Genomic DNA, 21,169 nt, shown 5'->3' on the forward strand with positions numbered 1-21,169 from the left:
AAGTAACTTCGAAGTAGTGTTTCTGTTTTTGCTGTATGCCCTTTGCACGTTTTACGTTCAGGGTGCCATATTTGTTTACAAGGTGTGATGGTTTGTATGTGATATCTTGACAGGAAAAGGAGCCTGTTACCACTGAAGGTATTCTGTACTAGTTATTTTGCTTTCACATGTACTTTTAGTGTCGATCGTTAATCGATGAACTCCACAGAGACATGTACTGAAAGTGTTGTTACTGTACTAGACAGTGCCACAGATTACCGCAAAAGTCTTAACAAAACACTTGTGAGTGCCATATTGATACACAGAAATCCACGTAATGGAGGTTTAAACCTTCGAAACGCATTCTGAACATAAACATCTAACTAGAAACTGAATAATGATGGAACTACCACGAGTATGAAGCTCACTTCCATCTTGCAAGTTAAGTCCACTTAACAGACAAGAAAGTCATTCTGTCCGTCCAAATCTGCAATCTTACATGAAAACGTAAGGACACAAACCACCCAATAACTTATTTTATTGTGAGTAGTGTGTGTTGGCGAACTAAAAAATGACATCACATCGCATTTATTGAATAAATCCGAGAAAAGAACGCGATCAAACGGTGAAATGAAATAGCTGATGCTCTTGCGAAGAGAGGTATTTAAAGAGGAGATGATCTGGTATCGTTGGGACACATCGTTCACAAAGTAAAGCATTTCAAGAAAAACAAGTGGAGAGTCTCTAAGGTGGCAAGGGCGAGACACTACGCCATTGCATCACCAAGTGTACTGTGGTAGCATCCAGAGATCGCGGTGCCACACCGTAGTTGGCAAAGCAATTCGGTACTATCACCGTTAACGAGAACTGCTGAATCCGCAACAGTGTATGGTAAGTGCTCCTGAAGATCACACCCCACTCCCAGCACAGCAGCATCCTCACACTGAGGTCAATAACAGATCGCCCAGTGTGTACCTCATCTTCAGCAGTCCACAACGTCGTTAAGGAACAATAATCATAAAGTTTGAGATGAACATGTACTATAACTGAAGTTGAATGTTGCAGTTCAAGTGGGTAACTTGTTATGGTATGCCTCAAGTGACACTTTCATAGTCAATGAAAGTTGTAAATATTCGATGCTCTGCTGTAGCAAAGAACTGTCTCAAGTTACGTAAATATTTTCATTCATACAGTAAAGTAAACCTAATACTTCGTCTGGTGGAGTTAAAAATGAGATCTCTATCAGAGTACTCTAGGAACTCACAGTAGTGACCAGTTGTTTCTTCTGGCCATAACATATACGGCCAAGATCTCAGATGCCTAGAGCTCAGGTGCTGGTGGGCATTATTAATCATTATAGCCCACATGATGTTTGATCACTATCAACATGTTAGCACCATTTTCTTATCAAACTGTCAGCGTGGCTGTGGTGAAGAACACCTAAACCGTTCTGTATTTCAAAGCTCTCTGCCAACAGCATTACTAACACGTCTTCTAAACTTCAGTTTCCTACCCTTGTCCCTGCACTATCAGCACGAAGATATTTTAATGCACTGAGTGTTAAGAAGCAGTGTAAGACGTTTATGAGTATGAAGCAATGATTTTGAAGCCGCGCGCTCTAAGGTGCCCTGTCACGGTTCGCCTATGGACCGATAACCTCAGCAGTTTGGTACCATAGGACTTAACAAAAAATTGATCCTGAAATGTTAACACATTTGCTATATTTGTTCGTTATTGAGCTATTGTAATGTGCTTCATTTGATTTCAGGTATTTCCTTCATGTCTTGTCATGTAGGTGGCTAAACAACTCAATAAAGCTAATAAAATAAACTTCACCGGTAAGCGATAACATCGAGTATGTACTAACGTATGTATAGTTAACTTTTTGAAACGTTGTAAGCCAGAATACTGTGAATATTAAAGGACTGAAAAAGACACTTGCCGTCTGACGGTATCAATCCTACAAGCATAGTTCTGTAAGACATTATAAAGCTAGAGATGACAGCGATTGCTGTTCAGTTCTCGTTGAGAAGAATTTTTGAACTCCGTATTTGGCAGCAGCTTTATTGAACGGTGCTGGTGGTGCACCGTCTGCAGAAGCCTACCAACAGTAAGGCCAGAAAGCGAGCAGCGGAAGCTGTGTATCAGATTAAGGGCTTCCTGGCAGCCGCCGCTGAATCCCATTTGCCGTACCGATCCATACAACCAGGCCACAGCGCTGCAGACCGCATAATTTTGCATATCATTCCATTTCCCTTTATAAGTATCAGAAAATGTACTCTGCTAGATGAAACGATTAACTCAAATCGTGAAGTTCCAAAAGCTAACCTTCCTTCGAGTTCGTTACTGCTACTCTGTTTAGATGTCACATCATATAGGACTTAGTGACACCTTATCTCTAGGCAACTTTCCTGATATGCACCATGTTGACCCTGCCCAGTAAACAGGACGCTCAAAACTGCAGTTACGCAAGACACTGAGGAAACTCTGTTCGAATCAGTTGTTACAGCGGCTGCACTTAAAGTTCCGTGATAGCCGCGGAAGTAATGTCCGTTTGGCTTTACTCTCGATATATAACAGGAAACGTCCTGACTGACTCATCGCCCAGCGCAAACCGTAAATAGAAACTTGAAATTTGGAGGCATCGTGTAAGGAGGGATATTTCGAAATTCCGCCACTAAGGGGGTGAAACAGATAATGAATGACTTTTTAAAACTGTCGCTTTTAACCAAGTTTAAAGCTAGAACTACGATAATAGGTATTTGCTTTATCGGCCATAAATAAAAAGATACTTGCTTCAGCATTTTCGGAAATTCAACCCTACGGTAGTCAAATAGCGGGTGAAAATTTTGAAAATAAGTTATGAAATATCTACTGAAGCATTTTTAAAGATAAATCTATGGAAACATATTTTACGTCTCGGTTAGAAATAGTTATACGTTTCATTGTTTATAAACATTCAGTCCCCAAGGTGAGGTAATTCGGTACCAGATGTAAGACTGGTGCTAATAGCTACATAAGCACTTACCACATTTGTCTTTGTTTAGTTCGCTGTATGAAACAAAATTAAACCTGTTGTAGAAAAAAATTGGCAGCTATGTGAAGGGTTACTCTCTTATATAGAGAGTAGGTCCTTTTGTTTGCACAAGATTATGTTTGTTTTGTTAGTGGATGAAAGTTTCTACGGAAGTGTCACCTCAAGAAAAAACGCAGTATCAGCAAAAACTTCCCTCTCCACCTGCAGGAATCTTTTTGGTTAGAAAAAAATTCGAGAAAGATCATGCTTCTACGGTACCAATTGACGTGAAAGATTTGCAAGTTTCTGCAATTTGTGAACTAAAAGAAAGCTATTTGAAGTTAATTCGACAAATCGGCTGTCAAAATTGCATACAAAAAGAAAAGACTTATTAATTTTTCAGTAGGCCTAATGTATGTTTATAGAATTATTTACATTTTAATTACTACGCAAACACGAGCGAAGCAGCGGGCGCTAAGCTTGTATGTTGATACGTATATTTAAAAAATACTGTTCAAAATTGAAATATTATACCTCTCCACATTATCAGCTCCATTATTTGTCAAATCTTTCCACTAGCCAGTATATTTGTGATGTCAATAAGATTAGCCTAATCAAAAAGTTCTACCCAATTACTCACAAGCTACTTAGTATTCCAGCACTGATGTGGTATACTTAAAATCCAAATAACTTTGCTTAACATCTTCGTCCTGAATTATTTGCTCTCTAAACGAATTGTAGCTTAACATGTTCCGTTTCTGCTGATTAGCACATAACTCCTCGCCAAATACACTGATGTTCAGAAAAACATAACACCTTGAACGACTAGAGATAGGACGTTCATATTCACGGGGCACGTACATTATAATGTTTTGCAGAAATAATTAGCATTTCAGTCACTTCGGTTCAGCATGTGTCCTGTTGCCGAGTAGGCATGGGGTCCACCATGGGTCCTGATAAATTTTTCCATGCGTGGAGACAGCGACGCGTGTAAAGCGCGATTGGCGTCCTATGGTTTAGCCATCCGTGCTTCACTCACTTGGTTCCAAAGCTCATATGTGTTGGTTGGCATTAGGTTACAGGGCTGCACCCGTCGTTTCACCATACCCCACACATTTTCGATTGGTGTCAGGTCTGGTCACGTGATGGGCCAGGGAAAAAGGTTGACATCCTGTGACACCAAGAAGGCACGTCTTCATGCAGCAACGTGTGGTCGTGCATTGGCTTGCTGAAAAATGACGTCTGGTTTGTGCAGAAGGATACGGCTACGGGTCGCAGGATGTCATTCACGTAGGTCACACTGCCCTGGATACGTACCAACATTTACGGTTGTACCCAATAGCACCTCACAACATAAGGCCTTCAGGTGACAATGTATGTCTTGTGCAAATGCAGTCACTGTGATACCGCTCCCCCTGTCTGCGGCGAACTAAAATGCGGCCGTCATTTTCAAATAAACAGAACTTGGATTCGTCCAAAAACATTAGCTCATACAATTCGTGTTCCCAGTGACGTCGTTCCACGTATCATTGCCGTCTAGCATGTTTCTGCACATTCGTCGAAGGTAAACGGAACAGTGGACGGCGTGCAGGTAACCCATGCCGCAATTAACGGCTACGGAGTGTCATCCCTGATAATGTACCATGTGTTACGCTATTCCACAGTCGCGCCAGAGCAGAGGACGCAGATCTGCCCTGCAAAGCCATCTGGTTAAGGTGTCTATTTTCTAGGCGGGTGGTATGAGTGAGGCGAATTGATCCATCTCGTCGTGTTGTATGTATTTCCACGAACCACTCTGCACACACCCGTTGCACTGCCGATTAACTTTCCCGGATGTATGCAGTACATTCTCTCACGCCAGTAATTCGCCCTTACTGATTTGACGGCAGGCACATTTTACCGGTAGGTGGTGCTGCGTCGCGATATCGATGTTGACCTTTAACCCGCGGTCCGCCATGGTTCAAATGTTAGTCATTTTTGGAGAACATACTGATGCGCTTTCTCTGAATATCAACGTCCGCCATCCGTTGTGGCCGAGCGGTTCTAGGCGCTTCAGTCTGGAACCGAGCGACCGCTACGGTCACAGGTTCGAATCCTGCCTCGGGCATGGACGTGTTTGTTGTCCTTACGTCAGTTAGGTTTAAGTAGTTCTAAGTTCTAGGAGACTGATGACCTCAGATGTTAAGTCGCATAGTGCTCAGAGCCATTTGAACAATTTGAATCAACGTCCTATTATGTCCTTCAAGGAGTTTTTCTGAACGTGACTGTACATGCTGCTGCGTTACACCGTCAGGGAATGGTTACAATTTACATGGTGTTAGTTCTGGTATCGGCTCGTAAGATAACAGACAACTCACCCGAGGCCTCGTTGTAGTAGACGCTGATGCGTTCTAGCTGCAGGTCGGAGTTGCCACGGTAGACGCCGCTGGGGTCGATGCCATGCTCCTCAGAGATTACCTCCCAGAACTGAAACAGCAACACGCAACAAACTGTAGTACTTGGTATAAGCAAAGGTACGATTTGACGCGTAATTAATATATTCCTTACCTCTATGAGGGGTAGTCAGGTTCAATTACCGCTTTGAAAGTAAAAAAAAAGTAAATCTACAGGGTGATTCAAAAAGAATACCACAACTTTAGGAATTTAAAACTATGCAAAGACAAAAGGCAGAGCTAAGCACTATCTGTCGGCGAATTAAGGGAGCTATAAAGTTTCATTTAGTTGTACATTTGTTCGCTGGAGGCGCTGTTGACTAGGCGTCAGCGTCAGTTGATGCTAAGATGGCGACCGCTCAACAGAAAGCTTTTTGTGTTATTGAGTACGGCAGAAGTGAATCGACCACAGTTGTTCAGCGTGCATTTCGAACGAAGTATGGTGTTAAACCTCCGGTTAGGTGGTGTATTAAACGTTGGTATAAACAGTTTACAGAGAAGGGGTGTTTGTGCAAAGGGAAAAGTTCTGGACGGCCAAGACAGAGCACTTCATCACTGGCCTCCAAGAAGCCCTGATCTTACCCCCTGCGATTTTTGATTATGGGGGTATGTTAAGGATATGGTGTTTCGGCCACCTCTCCCAGCCACCATTGATGATTTGAAACGAGAAATAACAGCAGTTATCCAAACTGTTACGCCTGATATGCTACAGAGTGTGGAACGAGTTGGAGTATCGGGTTGATATTGCTCGTGTGTCTGGAAAGGACCATATTGAACATCTCTGAACTTGTTTTTGAGAGAAATAAAAACTTTTTAAATACTCTTTGTAATGATGTATAACAGAAGGTTATATTATGTTTCTTTCATTAAATACACGTTTTTAAAGTTGTGGTATTCTTTTTGAATCACCCTGTAAATATATCGTTTGCTAGTACATGCAAATCATGGTAAACACAAATTCCCACAAGACAGTACCCTAGGATGCCGCAAGAGGAACAGAAACAAAACAGTGGTTGCATTTATTGGGGTTCAATGCTGCAACAACCCATGCTGAGGTGATGCACCACCAAGCAACGGATATCACAAGAGAAGTGGAGACCCCAGTGCTCGATGATGATGATGATGATGATGATGATGATTAGTGTTTTAGGGCGCACAACAGCGAGGTTATCAGCGCCCCCCCCCCCCCCCCCCCCAGTGCTCGAAAACCAGTGTTTCAGAATCGAGGCGATAACGGAAGAAAGTGAATAATCAGTCATGAACCAGTTTTCAGTACCTCGCGGGACATTCTGAACACGACAGAGAACGTCGTCCGCTGGGTTCCGATTCAGTAAGCATGCTGAACATAGGTGGTGACGGAAACTTGCCAGATTCTGATGGTCTCTAGTCGCCTGATTGCGATGGGAGAGTGCTCGCTGTATCAGCATCACCCTCGGACAAAGTAACATTTTTCTGAGTACAGAAACGCGTCACAATGTGGAAAACGATACTGGAAAAACCAACGGTTCGTTCACGGATACAATGGTTTTCTTCTTGGTCTACTGGTGCATTTAATAAGTTTTTCTTCGTTATTTTTAACCCCCTGGCCCCATAAGAGTGAGTGGTATGGGGGTCAACGGTAAAATACTGACCTTCAGCCAAGAGGATTCTTAAATACTTAAAAAGGTGAGAACACAAATGGTGAGAACACACTTGGAATTTTTTTCGCTTTCTAAATTAAAAAGATGAAAGTCAGACAGTTTTTGAGTTGATAATTAAAACGTTCTGACTAACCCCGACCGAATAATATACCTTATTTTTTCTTAATGAATACAAGGAGCGCAGTTCAGGCCATAATATCTGTGATACCTTGGTTAATGTTGCATTTGTGCTTGAAATTGCTATCTGATTTTCCATTCGCAAACCCCATGTAGTACCAGGTAGTCCGCTAGCTTTTCCACATCGGAAGCCACACCCACCAAGGTTAATGTTTATCACGACGTACTGTTACCAGCATATCCAAATCTACACTGTACTCCACGAGTCACTATGATATGTGGCGGATGGTACATCGTGTACCAATAACATTTGTCATCCCTCCAGTATGTTTTAATCACTGTTGGTACCCGAGACGAAAGATTCGGCACTCTTGTGTATGGACACGAGCGGTACAGAAATTGGAGATGGGACGGTAATAACGATCGAACCCAAGCCAAAGACCAAGCAAGCTGTCTCCTGCGCTATCGTTAGCCTATGATATCAGAACACGACACTAACTATATCTGGTGTGCCGCTTGAATTTGCGCGTTCAGCAGCTTAATTGGCTAACTAGAAAAGGCGCAGCGTATCTAATTTTTTTCTCAATCATTGTTTTTCACCGCAACCCATCCTGCAACACCTTTACAAGCTTTTCAGACTATTTTTGACCGCCATGTATATAATGCCAATAGAATAGGCTTGTCAGACTACAATCGGCTCCATCATTCATAATCAGGACGCCACCCAGACAAGGGTGTGGAGCCTTTCTTCGATCACATAGATACGGCGTACGTGACGTCACGCCAAGTAGCGGAATGCCTGCTAACGCCGCTTGCTTCCTGTGCGCTTGACTGCCTTCATCTGTTTGCGCGCTGTAATCTTACACCAGCGGCGTATCGTGTTGCCTTCGGTGACAATGGCAGACTACAGGTTATTCATTTTACAACTTTGTAAGGATCAAACATCGCCCAAGTCAACGCACGTATCTCTTCTCTCACAGGGTTAGTGAATTAAGTGCTTATTATTACCACCATTATTTTATTATAGCAATAAACAGTTGAGATCAGTAGGATGGATATCTTATTTCAGTACATGCCTAACTTCCAAAACGCTTAGGACTACGAGATGTATTAGTGATGATTGGTTTGTGGGCGCTCAACTGCGCGGTCATCAGCGCCCGTAGTAAGTCCCAATTTTTAGTCCATTCTTTTTACACAGTCCAACCTAGCCACCGTCACGAATGATGATGAAAACACAAACACCCAGTCCCCCGGCAGAGAAAATCCCCAACCCGGCGGGGAATCGAACCCGGGATCCAGTGATCGATGTATAAGTGGAAAATTCGTCCAGATCCCTGTAAAGTGGCTTAGCAGTTGTCAGATGCCTTACAGGTGCTCACTAAAATACACTGACGAGAACCAGTGAGATCACCTTCACTTGCTTATGCCAGAGTATCAGTATTTTCAAGCCTTTTTTCCGTTGTTGCTTTGCGATTACTCAGTCACTTGGGATGGCAATGTCCGATGCCCCCTTCGCAGTTGTGGTGTCCGATTATTGCGTTGCACGATTCGATCTGATTGAAGTCTGAAGTTCCATAGTAATTTAGGAAAGTTCGTTTTCGACAAAGTTTTCCGTCTTCGGCTCTCACTGGTTTCTTTGCCGCCGTAAGATGGTGATTTTGCCAAAGCTTACAGTGGATCATTCGTGTCACATCATCGAATGCTTGTAAACGGTCTGAGGAACCTTTTTGCATCAGTTCAAGATATGGTCAATTTTTTCCGCAGTTTCTTTGCAGAGTCTCCATTTCGGATTTCGGATTTCTCTATTGTAGCTTTGAGTGTACAGAAAAAAAATCAGGCTTTCAGTTTTCTTCTTTAAAACTCCGTTGGTCAGCTAAGACCAAATCTTATTTTCCCTCCGACCTTTCCCCAAAAACTGCCCATGTAATGCTTTACCGCGTAGACTCTGAAGTACAGCTTTTAAACATTGATTCTTGGTTTCCTGTACTTCTAGGAATTTTGTTGTTGACTTCAATCAAGGCTTATTCTTGGCTACCTTTCACAAAGTCTTCCAATGCATGCTCCTGACCTTACGTTATCTGCCTCACTTTTAAAGAGTCTCTTACTGCCCGATTTTCTGGGCAAGAACAGCCTGTCGGTATTACTGTGAGGGCGAAGTCCATGGTGAATTGTGAAGAGTTTCCTTTCTTTAATGTCCCGATTATCCAACTCCAATTGCATCCAGTTAACGATGTTTGAGGTGCATCTCTGGTAAGGGATATGGCCCAAATACTGATTGCCTTCATGCCGCTGTCATTCAGTTCGCTTTTCGAAGTTTTTCTGAAACTGTGTGTACTGTTTTGAAAATACCTACTGCAGTGTAATCCAACTGCAAATTGCCTTTTCCGCCTTAAAGTTCTTGAGTCCTTTCATTTTCTAAGCATTCTCAGTGGGCTAAAATGTGTGTTATATAAATGTTTACAGATATATTAATAAATTACTATTTCAGTCTAATAATTTTCGTATATTAGTAGGTCCACTCCGTGCTTTATCATGTTTTCAGCAAAGACCAGCTGTTTTCATACTTCCAGCTTCTTATATGTTCTTTGTGTCTAATATTGAAATTCAATTCTGTCATCCCTAAATACACTGATTTGCATCCCTGATATTGTAAGTGGTACATGTCTGTTCCTTTACATTCGTCGGTTTTTTTTATTACTGTGTACATGTGACCACAGTGCGTTTCTTGTTCTGTATGCTACACAAAAGCGCCAACTGGTATAGACATGCTTATTCAAATACAGAGATATGTAAACAGACATAATACGGCGCTGCGGTCGGCAACGACTATGTAAGACAAGTGTTTGGCGCAGTTGTTAGATCGGTTACTGCCGCTAAAATGGCAGGTTGTTAAGATTTAAGTGAGTTTGAACCTGGTGCTATAATCTGCGCACTAGCGATGGAAACAGCATCTCCGAGGTAGCTATGAAGTGGGGATTTTCCAGTACGACAATTTCACAAGTGTATCGTGAATATCATTAATCTGGTAAAACATCCTATCTCCGACATCGATGCGGCAGGAGGAAGATCCTTCGAGAATCAACCTAAGGGAATCAAAAATGGTTCAAATGGCTCTGAACACTGGGACTTAACATGTATGGTCATCAGTCCCCTAGAACTTAGAACTACTTAAACCTAACTAACCTAAGAACATAACACACATCCATGCCCGAGGCAGGATACGAACCTGCGACCGTAGCGGTCACGCGGTTCCAGACTGAAGCGCCAAGAACCGCACGGCCACACCGTCCGGCCCTAAGAGAATCTTTCAACGTGACAGAACTGCAACTCGTCCTCAAATTGTCGCAGATTTCAATGCTGAGCATTAACTAGTGTGAGCGTGCGAACCATTCAACTAAACATCGATATAGGCTTTCGGAGCCGAAGCCCAGTCGTGTAACCGTGATGCCTGCACGACACAAAGCTTTACGCCTCGTCTGGGCCCGTCAACAAAAACATTGGACTGTTTGTAACTGGTAACATGTTGCCTGGTCGGACGAGTCTTTTCAAATTGTATCGATCGGATGGACGTGGACGGGTACGGGCACGGAGACAACCTCAGGAATGCGTGGATGCTGCATGTCAGCAGGGGACTGTTCAAGCTGGTGGAGGCTCTGCAATGGAGTGGGGCGTGTGCAGTTTGAGTGATATGAGGCCCTTGATACGTCTAGATACGACGAACAGGTAACACGGTTGTAAGCATCGTATCTGACCACCTGCATCCATTCACGTACATTGTACATTCCGACAGACTTGGACAATTCGACACCCCCGACGTCCAGAATTGCTACAGAGTGGCTCCAGGAACACTCTTAGTTTAAACACTTCCACTTTTCACTGAGCTCCCAGACATGAACACAATTTAGCATATCTGGGATGCCTTGCAACGTGCTGTTCAGAAGAGATCTCCACCCCCTCGTACTCTTATCGATTTATGGACAGCCCTGCAGGATTCATTGTGTCCGTTCCCTCCAGCAGTATCTCAGATATTAGTCTAGTCCATGTCACGTCGTGTCGCGGCACTTCTGCGTGCTCGCGGGGGCCCTACACGACATTAGGCATGTGTACCTGTTTCTTTGGCTCTTCAGTTTGTGTGTGTGTGTGTGTGTGTGTGTGTGTGTGTGTGTGTGTGTGTGTGTACTTTGGCTCTTCAGTTTGTGTGTGTGTGTGTGTGTGTGTGTGTGTGTGTGTGTGTGTGTGTCTCGGGCAATACTTGTTTCTTCTGTGTATTTGCTAACCATTCTGTTGATTTGTGAGTGTACTCATGCAGCCAAGTATCGCGTCTGTAACAGGAAGGAAGAAGATTTGCAGCCGGCCAGAGTGGTCGAGCGGTCTAGGCGCTACAGTCTGGATCCGCGCGACCGCTACGGCGGCAGGTTCGAATCCTGCCTCGGGCATGGATGTGTGTGATATTCTTAGGTTAGTTAGGTTTAAGTAGTTCTAAGTTCTAGGGGACTGATGACCTCAGAGGTTCAGTCCCATAGTGCTCAGAGCCATTTGAACCAAAGACAATTTGCAGCAGTGCATTTCAGTGTATAGCAACAGCCATCGAAAGATAGCAGTGCACTGCAGTTCAAATGATCTGTCACTGGATCCATGAGATCTCAAAGAACATTAGAACGGTGAGAATTGTTTCTAAGCAGAATATTACACAGTAGCGAAATGGGAACAGTTAAAGTATAAGAAAGCTTCTGTTTGGGATCTCACGATTACACAATAATGGAATTGAAGCAGACGCCATCCCCTGTCGTGTTCGTCCTCGTTGTTGCCAACTGTCATTTCTTTGCCAATTTTGGTTTTTAAGTTAGAGGAAATTTGAAGGTATATTTCTTCAGAACTGTATTTTACTATTCAGTCTTTAGATTGTAATATTAACTCGTTCTTGGTTGAGATACGTGTGGTGGTTCAAAAAACGATAGGAGAGGTTGCGATGCCGCCATCAGACCTCCCTTCCAGTTCTCAGAAGCGGCCAAGGCCGTCCACGCCACCAGCAGCCACAGGCAGCACGCAGACCCTGTTCCACAGCACAGCGGTACGAACTTGTGAGGCGGCAGCAGAGCTTACAGCTCCCATGCGGAAACTAAAATAATTCTACCAACCCTAAGTTGATTTGAACGCCACAGTGCATTACTAAGCATATTTCTATTGCGGATGGTATACCCTTGCCTGCCTCTGTCGTCTGAACTGTTCCATCCAGCCAGTTACAGCTGGACCTTCAGTGTAAAGCGGGGAATGATCCACTGTGCTTCTTGGCATTTTTCATTAATGATAATTGCCAGTAGTGAAAGGCGACAAAATTTTTTGGGGAGACTGGTGAGTGAACTCGCGATCTTTGAAGTTCTAGTTTGGCAACCACTGAACCAACGTGATCCATACCCACAGTGTACGCAAGAGGAAGTCGAGTTTAATAAACTTATCACTTCACATGGCATAGTCCTCGCTTTCAGCATCGGTTATGTTTAATGCCGCTGTTAGTCACACTACTGTTTCTCTATTGGAGCACGAAAGACAGTCCACAGTTTTATTTTTCGTATATGCTATCGAAGTTACCTTCCTTTGTCACTAGCCGTATTGATCCATTAAATCACTAGAGGAACGTATTTGTAACCAGTTTAGACTTTTGGCTCACTTTGGGATTCAGTCGATTGTTTTCTTACCAACGAATATAAAGAGAAGTGACCTAATAATACGAAGAGAACTACGGCTGTAGCAGGTTTTATACTCACGCATCAGAAGACCGTTTCTTTTTACTGATAAGAACTTAATTCTTGAATGATTACTTCGAAACATCGGTCTTGTCAATCTATGAGGGCGTAGCGTGCCATATTCCGAACGGTGTATAATTCAGAGATCGCGGTACCACACCAAAGCCGGCAACGCGAATCCAAACCAAAGACATTATAACGAGGGTTCGTTGCAATCCGCAGCAACCAAGGGAGGCACTCCAGTGCCCTCACACTGAGGTCAGAGTGTTGTGCATGCAAGAGCTCAAGCCAGTTCATAACCTCAAAGGAAGGCATTATTAAAATGTAGGACCAAAGTGTTCAAGTTTGTAATGCACTTGTACTTCAGTGAAGTCTGAACATTGTACCTCAACGGCCCAATTTGTTGATCTGTGCATCAAGTAATGCTTTCATTGTCGGTGACAGTTGTAAATTATCGAACAATCCGGTGGCAAAAAGCTGTGTCAAAGTTACGTAAATCTTTTATTCATTTATGTAAAAAAGCGAACCAATATTAGATGTTTCCTAGTTTGGTGAGCCTTCTCCCGAAGTAAACATAGAACCCACAGTTATAGATGGATGAAAGTAGTTCCGTCTGGTCACAATAATGAAGACTCAAATGGTCAAATACTTTCCCCGTCGTGTTAAAAAATCTTGCAGCTATAATCACTAAACGCAGGAACCCACGTAATAGCGACATGTGAGAACTCCTGACAGCTGATGTATTTGCTGTTAATAATCTGTTTAACATGGATGCCCGCCGTTTTTACGTGTGGAGAAGTCAACAGGTCTCTTTGGTGCCTGCGACGAAATTTAAATTACTACGTATTTTATCATTTCATCGACATGTAACAAAGTAAACGAGCTGCAGCAGCTTCGTGCAGCCAAGAGAGAAGGGTCTCGACCGAGCAACTGCGGATTCTTGGCCAAGAAATCAGACAACGGCCGGAAGAGCGGTGTGCCGATCACATGCTCTGTCATCACATCCGTTGATACCACTAGCAGATAACACGGTGGTCGCTCAGGGCCCAAGGTGCCCATCTAGGGCCAGAACGTGGAACTTTACCATTTACTTGCTTACAGGAGGTACCTTTTACAACAACATTCAGGATCTGAGTTTTGATTTACCTTTCGCAAATATTTAATGTGCTCTGCAACAGACGCACAATAAATGTCATGACGATAATAAAAGTCATTCCACATCTTTGCAACATGTCGAAAGTTATATCCATTTAATACTATTGGTATGCTGCGTCACAATTCATGCAAAGTTGTTAAGGGGCGGCGGGGAGGGGGGGGGGGGCACACACAGATGTAGTCTTTCCCAAACCTGCACAAAAATGGCACATGGAGTGATATCGAGTCAATGATTCAATGCGAGAACCACACGCCTCTTAGCCGGCCGGAGTGGCCGTGCGGTTCTAGGCGCTACAGTCAGGAACCGAGCGACCACTACAGTCGCAGGTTCGAATCCTGCCTCGGGCATGTGATGTCTTTAGGTTAGTTAGGTTTAATTAGTTCGAAGTTCTAGGGGCCTGATGACCTCAGAAGTTAAGTCGCATAGTGCTCAGAGCCATTTGAACCATTTGAACCACACGACTCTTAGGGCCAATCCATGGCTGATGCTATATTCTCGACAATCGCGCCTCACTTTTCTGTTTTAGTTGCACCTGGAGAAACGCAGAATATAAAACGCCATTTGATCCTGGGCTATATAACATAAGGCAACTAAGGAACGAACTATCCAGGGATACCCGTATTCGTAACATGAACCGGCAACTTAATTGGTGCTAAGGTGAACTGTTAGTTTCGATTCGTAAGTAAAAATTAGCTAATTTTTGCGTTCACTGATGAAATAGTCTTGTGAAATCAGATTCATTTCTCTGAACACACTGTATAATGAATTTTAAAGAAACAAAATAAATGGAATTCCTCCATTATGAAGCTGCTATATTAATTTTTTCGTATGGAACAAGAGTACTGCAGGACGTCAGTATCATACATGAATAAAATTTTAATTGAAGTGGAGAATGAACAAGAGCATTGGTACAAAGACTTCCTGTCGAGTCTAATGGATGGCCAAAGATAAAAAGTTTGAGAACCTGAAATAGTCCACAGGACGTGATATTTCAGTGAATCCTGACATTTGTGTTGGTTTGAGCTCCTACCAGAAAGCGGCAAAATTCTAGGACAGCTGGCATCTCTCTTCAAGATATCTACAGCAAACTGTTTCTAAAAGCATGTATAGCCCCAACATCAACTCGGGATAGAAGTTACAGGCAATTATCTTCACGCAACAGTAATTACAGGTCACATTTAATGTCCGGGACGTGGCTATTGCCTCAGCGCAAGAACGACAGCTTACAAGAAGTGGTAGATGAAGGGCGTCTGAAGCCGTCATTAATTCCACGATCGCTGACGGCTGCGGAAATGCTGTCTCGTGTAACAACGTATCATTTGCAGCTGCGTACATTTTGCCTTACGTATTTTGCGTGCAAAAGCACTTACGGACAGAGCAGGAGGAAAGTGATACCATATTGTACAGTAATGTGATTTTTGTTCATGAAGACAAGGTAATGTTACCTATGTGCTTTTACATATAAATCCAATGAAGCTTAAATTTATCACATTCTTTACAGTTAATAACTTTTAGTTCCCTCTTCAGTACATGCCACCATAGTTTCTTCTTTGATTTATCGTAATTCTGGACAAATGCGTCTCCTACCTGTGTACTGCGCTATTTATGCTTGCGTAGCAGTAAATCTGACACTGCCGTCAGTCTGAACTAGACAGTGTCTTCGTTATCCAAATTCCTAAACTCGTCACAAATTTCGGAACTGCAGTATCAATATTATGTCTGGTTTTGTGTCCACTTATTATTTACTCCAGTATATATACTGCTCCATCCTGTGCAAGCCTCCGTCTCCAAAAAACTACTGTACCCTACATCTTTCTGTATCTACTTACTGTATTAATTTCTTGGTCTCCCTCTACAAACATTAATCGCCATCCCATTTCCCTCCTATAGACTGGTGCTCTCTTGATGTCCCAGAATGTGTTCCTTCTAGTCAGGTTGTACTACAAATTTCTTTTCTCCCAATTCTATTCGGTACCTCCTCGTTATTTATGTGATGTACCCATTTAATCTTTAGCATTCTTCTGTAGCACCACATTTCATTAACTACTTTCTTGCCTAACTGTTTATCGTGCATGTTTCACTTCCACACGTGGATATGCTCCATACAAATACTTTCAGAAAAGATTTCCTAACACTTTAATCTATATTCGATGTTACATTTCTCATCAGAAACGATTTTCTTGCAACTGACAGTCCGCATTTTATAATCTCTCTACTTCAGCCATCATGTATTTTGCTGCCCAAATAGCAAAACTCATCTGCATGCTGATGAAAATTTTCGAATTATAACTTAAGGTTGCAATTCGTTATCATGAACTTTAATCTGATTCCCTCAGCATCACCTGAATTAATTCAACTGCATTCCATTTTCTCTGTTTTGGTATTACTGATATTCATCTTACATACTTTCAAGATCTTATCCATTCCGTTCAACTACTCTTCCAAGTCCTCTGTTGCCCTGACTGTGTGTGTGTGTGTGTGTGTGTGTGTGTGTGTGTGTGTGTTGTGTGTTGTGTGTGGCGCGCGCACAACTTCATTGTTCCAGTTCATGAGAACGACTTCTAACCTTATTAGTTTTATTCGGAAAATTTTCAGCAGCACGTCCTTCACTTTAAAAGCTGCCATCTGAAGCTCATCAGCCCGGTAGCCAGGCCCAAGGGCACAGAAAATTACCGTCCGCTAAAAAACTGCCTGACATCGCGTTTTCCCCTACCCCCCCCCCCCCCTCTCTCTCTCTCTCTCTCTCTCTCTCTCTCTCTCAATCTCAATAGGACATGCAAGTCCAGCCAAATATAGATAGGATTGTCAATTTCGAGAAAGTGGCAGTTCCTGTTAATGCAATATTTGCCACTAACTGCACTGACTTACGGGAACGTGATCGTGCACAGATTGGAGCTATACCTATTTACTAAGGTATTATCGGTGAGAGTACATACTTTTATGTGCAAAGGCTTAAATCTGAATACTGCTGTCGCATGTAAAGATAAAGACGCACGCATGTGCTTACGGGAAACCTGCACTATGATTTAACAACTATGGATTGTGCTGAATCCCTGGTGTCTAGTACCGAGATCTTCACCATCACAACCTGTATCGTACCTAGTGATATTGTGTGGCTTCAGTTTCAGATAAGAACGTCACAGATTACTTATATACATCTATGTCTATACTGCACTAACCCACCATATGGTGTGTGGCGGAGGATACTTCGTCTACGACTGCCGTTCCCTTTTCCCTGTTCCAGACTCGAATGGTTCGGGGGGAAGAACAATTATTGGCAAACCTCCGTGTGAGCTCCAACTTTACATTCATAGTTTTTTCACGCGTTATGTGTAGGAGCAAGCAATATATAGGAACCTACGCTCTGCGTTTCACCAGTGGATCATACCGTGATGCATGTCGCCCCTCTTGCAGCGTCTGCCACTGAAGTTAGCTGACCATCTCCGTGACTATTTCGCCCTTAATCGAACCTCTAGCGAAACGTGCTGCTGTTCTTTCGGTTTAACCTATTTCCTCTACCAATCCAGTCAGATACGTATCAGAGACTGACTATAAATATTGAAGTACTGGCAGAGCCAGGGTTTAGTAAGCTAGCTACACTTGCTGAAAATTCTACCGATTAAGAATAGTCTGGAATTTGCCATACCTACAATTGGTGGTACCTGGTCGTTCACAATATACGGCAGTTAATGTGTATATCTAGATATCTTGTGCGTGACTACTTTCAGTAATTATTTGGAAATCGAGCAATCATAAAACGGGTTTTTGTAGTTATTTATGAGCAATTCATTATACTTTATGTTGAGGGTCAACTTTCAGTTCCCGCACCAAGCGTCAACTATCGGCTGGTCTTTCTGCATTTCAAGTGTTACGAGTTCTCTGTATACAGTAGTATCATCGACTTTAAGCCTCATGGAACTTCCGACGTTATCAGTTACACATACAGGATGAGTGAGCCGCTCCTACCGATGTCATTTCATGCAACCCTCGATGTTATATCTGGCCTTCAAAAAAACTACGCCTGATATTTTGGCATTTTGCCACTCTACGTACAAACTGTTACTACTGTGGAAATAATGAATAGAACCTTTTTGTAGGGAATTTGATGTAGTTTTGTATAGTGATAAGTTTTTGCTAGAGTCCGTATTTTTCTACTTATTCCAGAAATATTTGCGAAAGTGACCTTCAACCGCTCCGTACCCACACTCAGCCCCCACCGGTCAGGATTTCTGGATATTGTTCATGGCACCCCCTCCTACCACGGTACAAAGATTTGTGACTGCACGAATTATTTCCCACATTTCAACTTTTTGGTATTCATTGACTGGTCTTATTACACCACCCACTTAGTCGAGCGCTTACAAAACGTAAAAATGACGTTTGTGTAAATTTCATCAAAAAGTCTGGTGAATTTTAACAGCATCAAATAGATAATTACTTGGTTGTATTCGTCAGGCCTCTTTACTATCAAGTTACTGTTCTTGTAAGGGAGAAATTTAGATCGAATTGCCGATGTAACTAGTTTTACCACAACGTTTAGAAAAGTTGTTTTTCTTTCTTTTACATTATTAATGTTAACAAGATACCCAACTATGCACGTGGCGTAATAGCCCAATCAATAGGACACCAAAAAAAGACTGAATATCGGAAACACTTTGCGTACTCAGAAATTTTTGTGCAGTGTTGACAGGAAGCGTCATGAACAATACACAAGAAAACCCAACTGATGAGGGGTAGTGTGGGGTTGTAGATGTGTTTAAAGGTCACGTTTATACGTTTTTCTTGAGTAACTAACATCGTGGCCTCCTGCGAAAACATCTCAGTACAAAATACGGCAGGGGAAATAAATGATTTTCACACCCCTGATGTGTTGCCTGTCCTGCATGTCAAGGGTGTTATTGGAGTAGCATCGGCCTGCATCACTGAACGGTTACAAGGACGGCACGTGCCGATGAGCATGGTCGGGGACAGATTGAACTGGATGAACAGTGGGAAGGGAAGGAGGAAATGGAGAGTGTAAGTTAATGAGTGGGAAAGGTAGATGGAAAATTTAGTGAGGTGGTGGACAGATGAAAAAGGGAGAGATGGAGGCGGAAATGGAAAGAGGAAGGGGAAGTGGAATGAGGTCCGAGGTAGGGGAAGGAAGATATGGTCAGAGAAAGGGGTTCGAGGAATTGTACAAAGCGAGGGGGAGGAGGAGATGAAGATACACAGGGGGTGGGGAGAATATAGATAACGAAGTAAGAAACCAGCTGCATAAACTAAATTTAATTTCTTTGCCGGTTTCAGGCACTTCGTGCCCTTCTTCAGGAGGTTTTACCTATCGCATTATTTACGAGTGTCTACAGTAAGATGTATACACCAAAATGCCGTTGTCCAAAAATGTATACTGGAGCTCCTGTTTACACCTTAGGACCATTTCATTTTGCTGTATGCGTCTCATTGTTGACACTAGCAAATAATGCGATAGGTATAACCCTCTGAAAAAAGGCACTACTTGCCCGAGACCAGCAAAGAATTTAAATTTATTTTATGCTGCTGTTTGTCTTATTTCGTTATACACGACTACAGTGGTTGAGGATGTATAAAATACCGAAAGCCAAGGAAAAAGGTATGAACCCGAGCAACGGTATGTACTGCTTTCTGGATCTCGTGGGCGAATAGCGAAGAGTTGAGTTTCACACGATGATTGTTTTAGAAACTTATTTTGGTTTCTACAAAGGTGGTTTTAGATTACCACAAATGTCAAAGATACTACTATAATGTTAGCTTACTCTGAAGGCCTACATGTACCTGTTTGTGCTCGAGGATATTTGGATGTACTTAATTTCCAGAAGCTTTCTATTTTACGGCTGCAGCCCGTAATGCCTTAAGCTCAGCAGATTAACACGATGCAGCTAACACAATGCTATAGCGCCAAACAAGACTGACTCATTCCCTGCAACCCCCTCGCTGGTGGTCTTTGCGGCTTACGCAAGAAAGCCAATACAGAGGAATTAACCAGCCGTAAACACATCAGTGGCACATGGTGCTGCAGTCTGACGTGATTTCAAATAAAAGGGACGATCAAAAAGTTTCCGGTTGAAGGCGTTGCTGCAGCAGATATGCAACGTAGCGCGACTCCGATGCGGGTATATAAGCACCGATATGCAGGCAAGGGATTAGTGTGCCATTCATGCCTTTCCGACGTGCGTGTGGTAAATGAGGAAATGTGAACTACGGCGATGTTATTACCAAATGCGTCCGAACTGGACCATGGTGCTGTTATTTCCTTAGCTGCTGAAGGACAAATACCGGTAGATCTCAATCGCAGAATAAAGAATGGGTATGGGGGCAGCATGTCTGTCGAAAACCATCGTTGTGGAATGATAAGTAACAATTGATGCTGCTGCTTCATGACAACATGTCCACATATCGCAAATGTCTTGACGCAGAAGTAACACAAATTCAAGTGGGAGAAAATCCAGCACCCACGCTACAATCCTGATCTCTCTCTATGCGATTACCGCGCCTTCGGTCCCTTAAAAAAGGCCTTGAAAAATCTGATTCTTGTCGGACGAAGATCTGCAGCAAGTAGATACAGACTCCACGCAGCAGGACACGGTATTTCTACCAAACTGTACCTCCAACCTCGTGCGTCGGTGGTGTGATTATCAAAATGCTCACGGCGATTTTGTCGTTGGCACACCAATTCTGGACTTTACGGCAGTAGAACGGAAGCTTTTTGATCGCCCTCTCTATAGACTGTGTACTGCCTCAGTGGTTATACGTACCGTTTGTTATAACTTTTAGTTTTAATCAGCTAAATGTAGCATCCATTTTACTTCTTAGGGATTACATTTGGTTCCACGTGGCCATTTGAAGGCATTAGATTAATTTTCGGAAACAAACTTTCCACTTCGCCTTCGTTGATCTTTCAGAAAGCTAATTTTCAGAGTTTATGTAATATGAAACTGAGCTTAGGCCCGTGCACAAGGCTTTCCCATTCGCTAGATACCACTCCTTTCTGCATGAACCTCTATACTTTACAAGAGTGTGTGACGGTTCATACTTCACACCATGTTAGTCATTCAAATGATATTTAC

The 21,169-nt window shown here is 42.8% G+C and overlaps 1 protein-coding gene across 1 annotated transcript in view; it reads right to left on the bottom strand.

Moving 5' to 3' along the window:
- Window positions 1-21,169, bottom strand: part of LOC124619302 (tubulin beta chain-like) — a 90,578-nt gene that overhangs the window by 26,362 nt on the left and 43,047 nt on the right. Inside the window, exon 2 of the mRNA XM_047145596.1 lies at window positions 5,353-5,461. Coding sequence (XP_047001552.1) covers window positions 5,353-5,461 — 109 coding nt within the window. The remainder of the gene's footprint in view (window positions 1-5,352; window positions 5,462-21,169) is intronic.

Source organism: Schistocerca americana, chromosome 6 (assembly GCF_021461395.2).
Source record: "Schistocerca americana isolate TAMUIC-IGC-003095 chromosome 6, iqSchAmer2.1, whole genome shotgun sequence".
NCBI classification, from domain to species: Eukaryota; Metazoa; Arthropoda; class Insecta; order Orthoptera; family Acrididae; genus Schistocerca; species Schistocerca americana.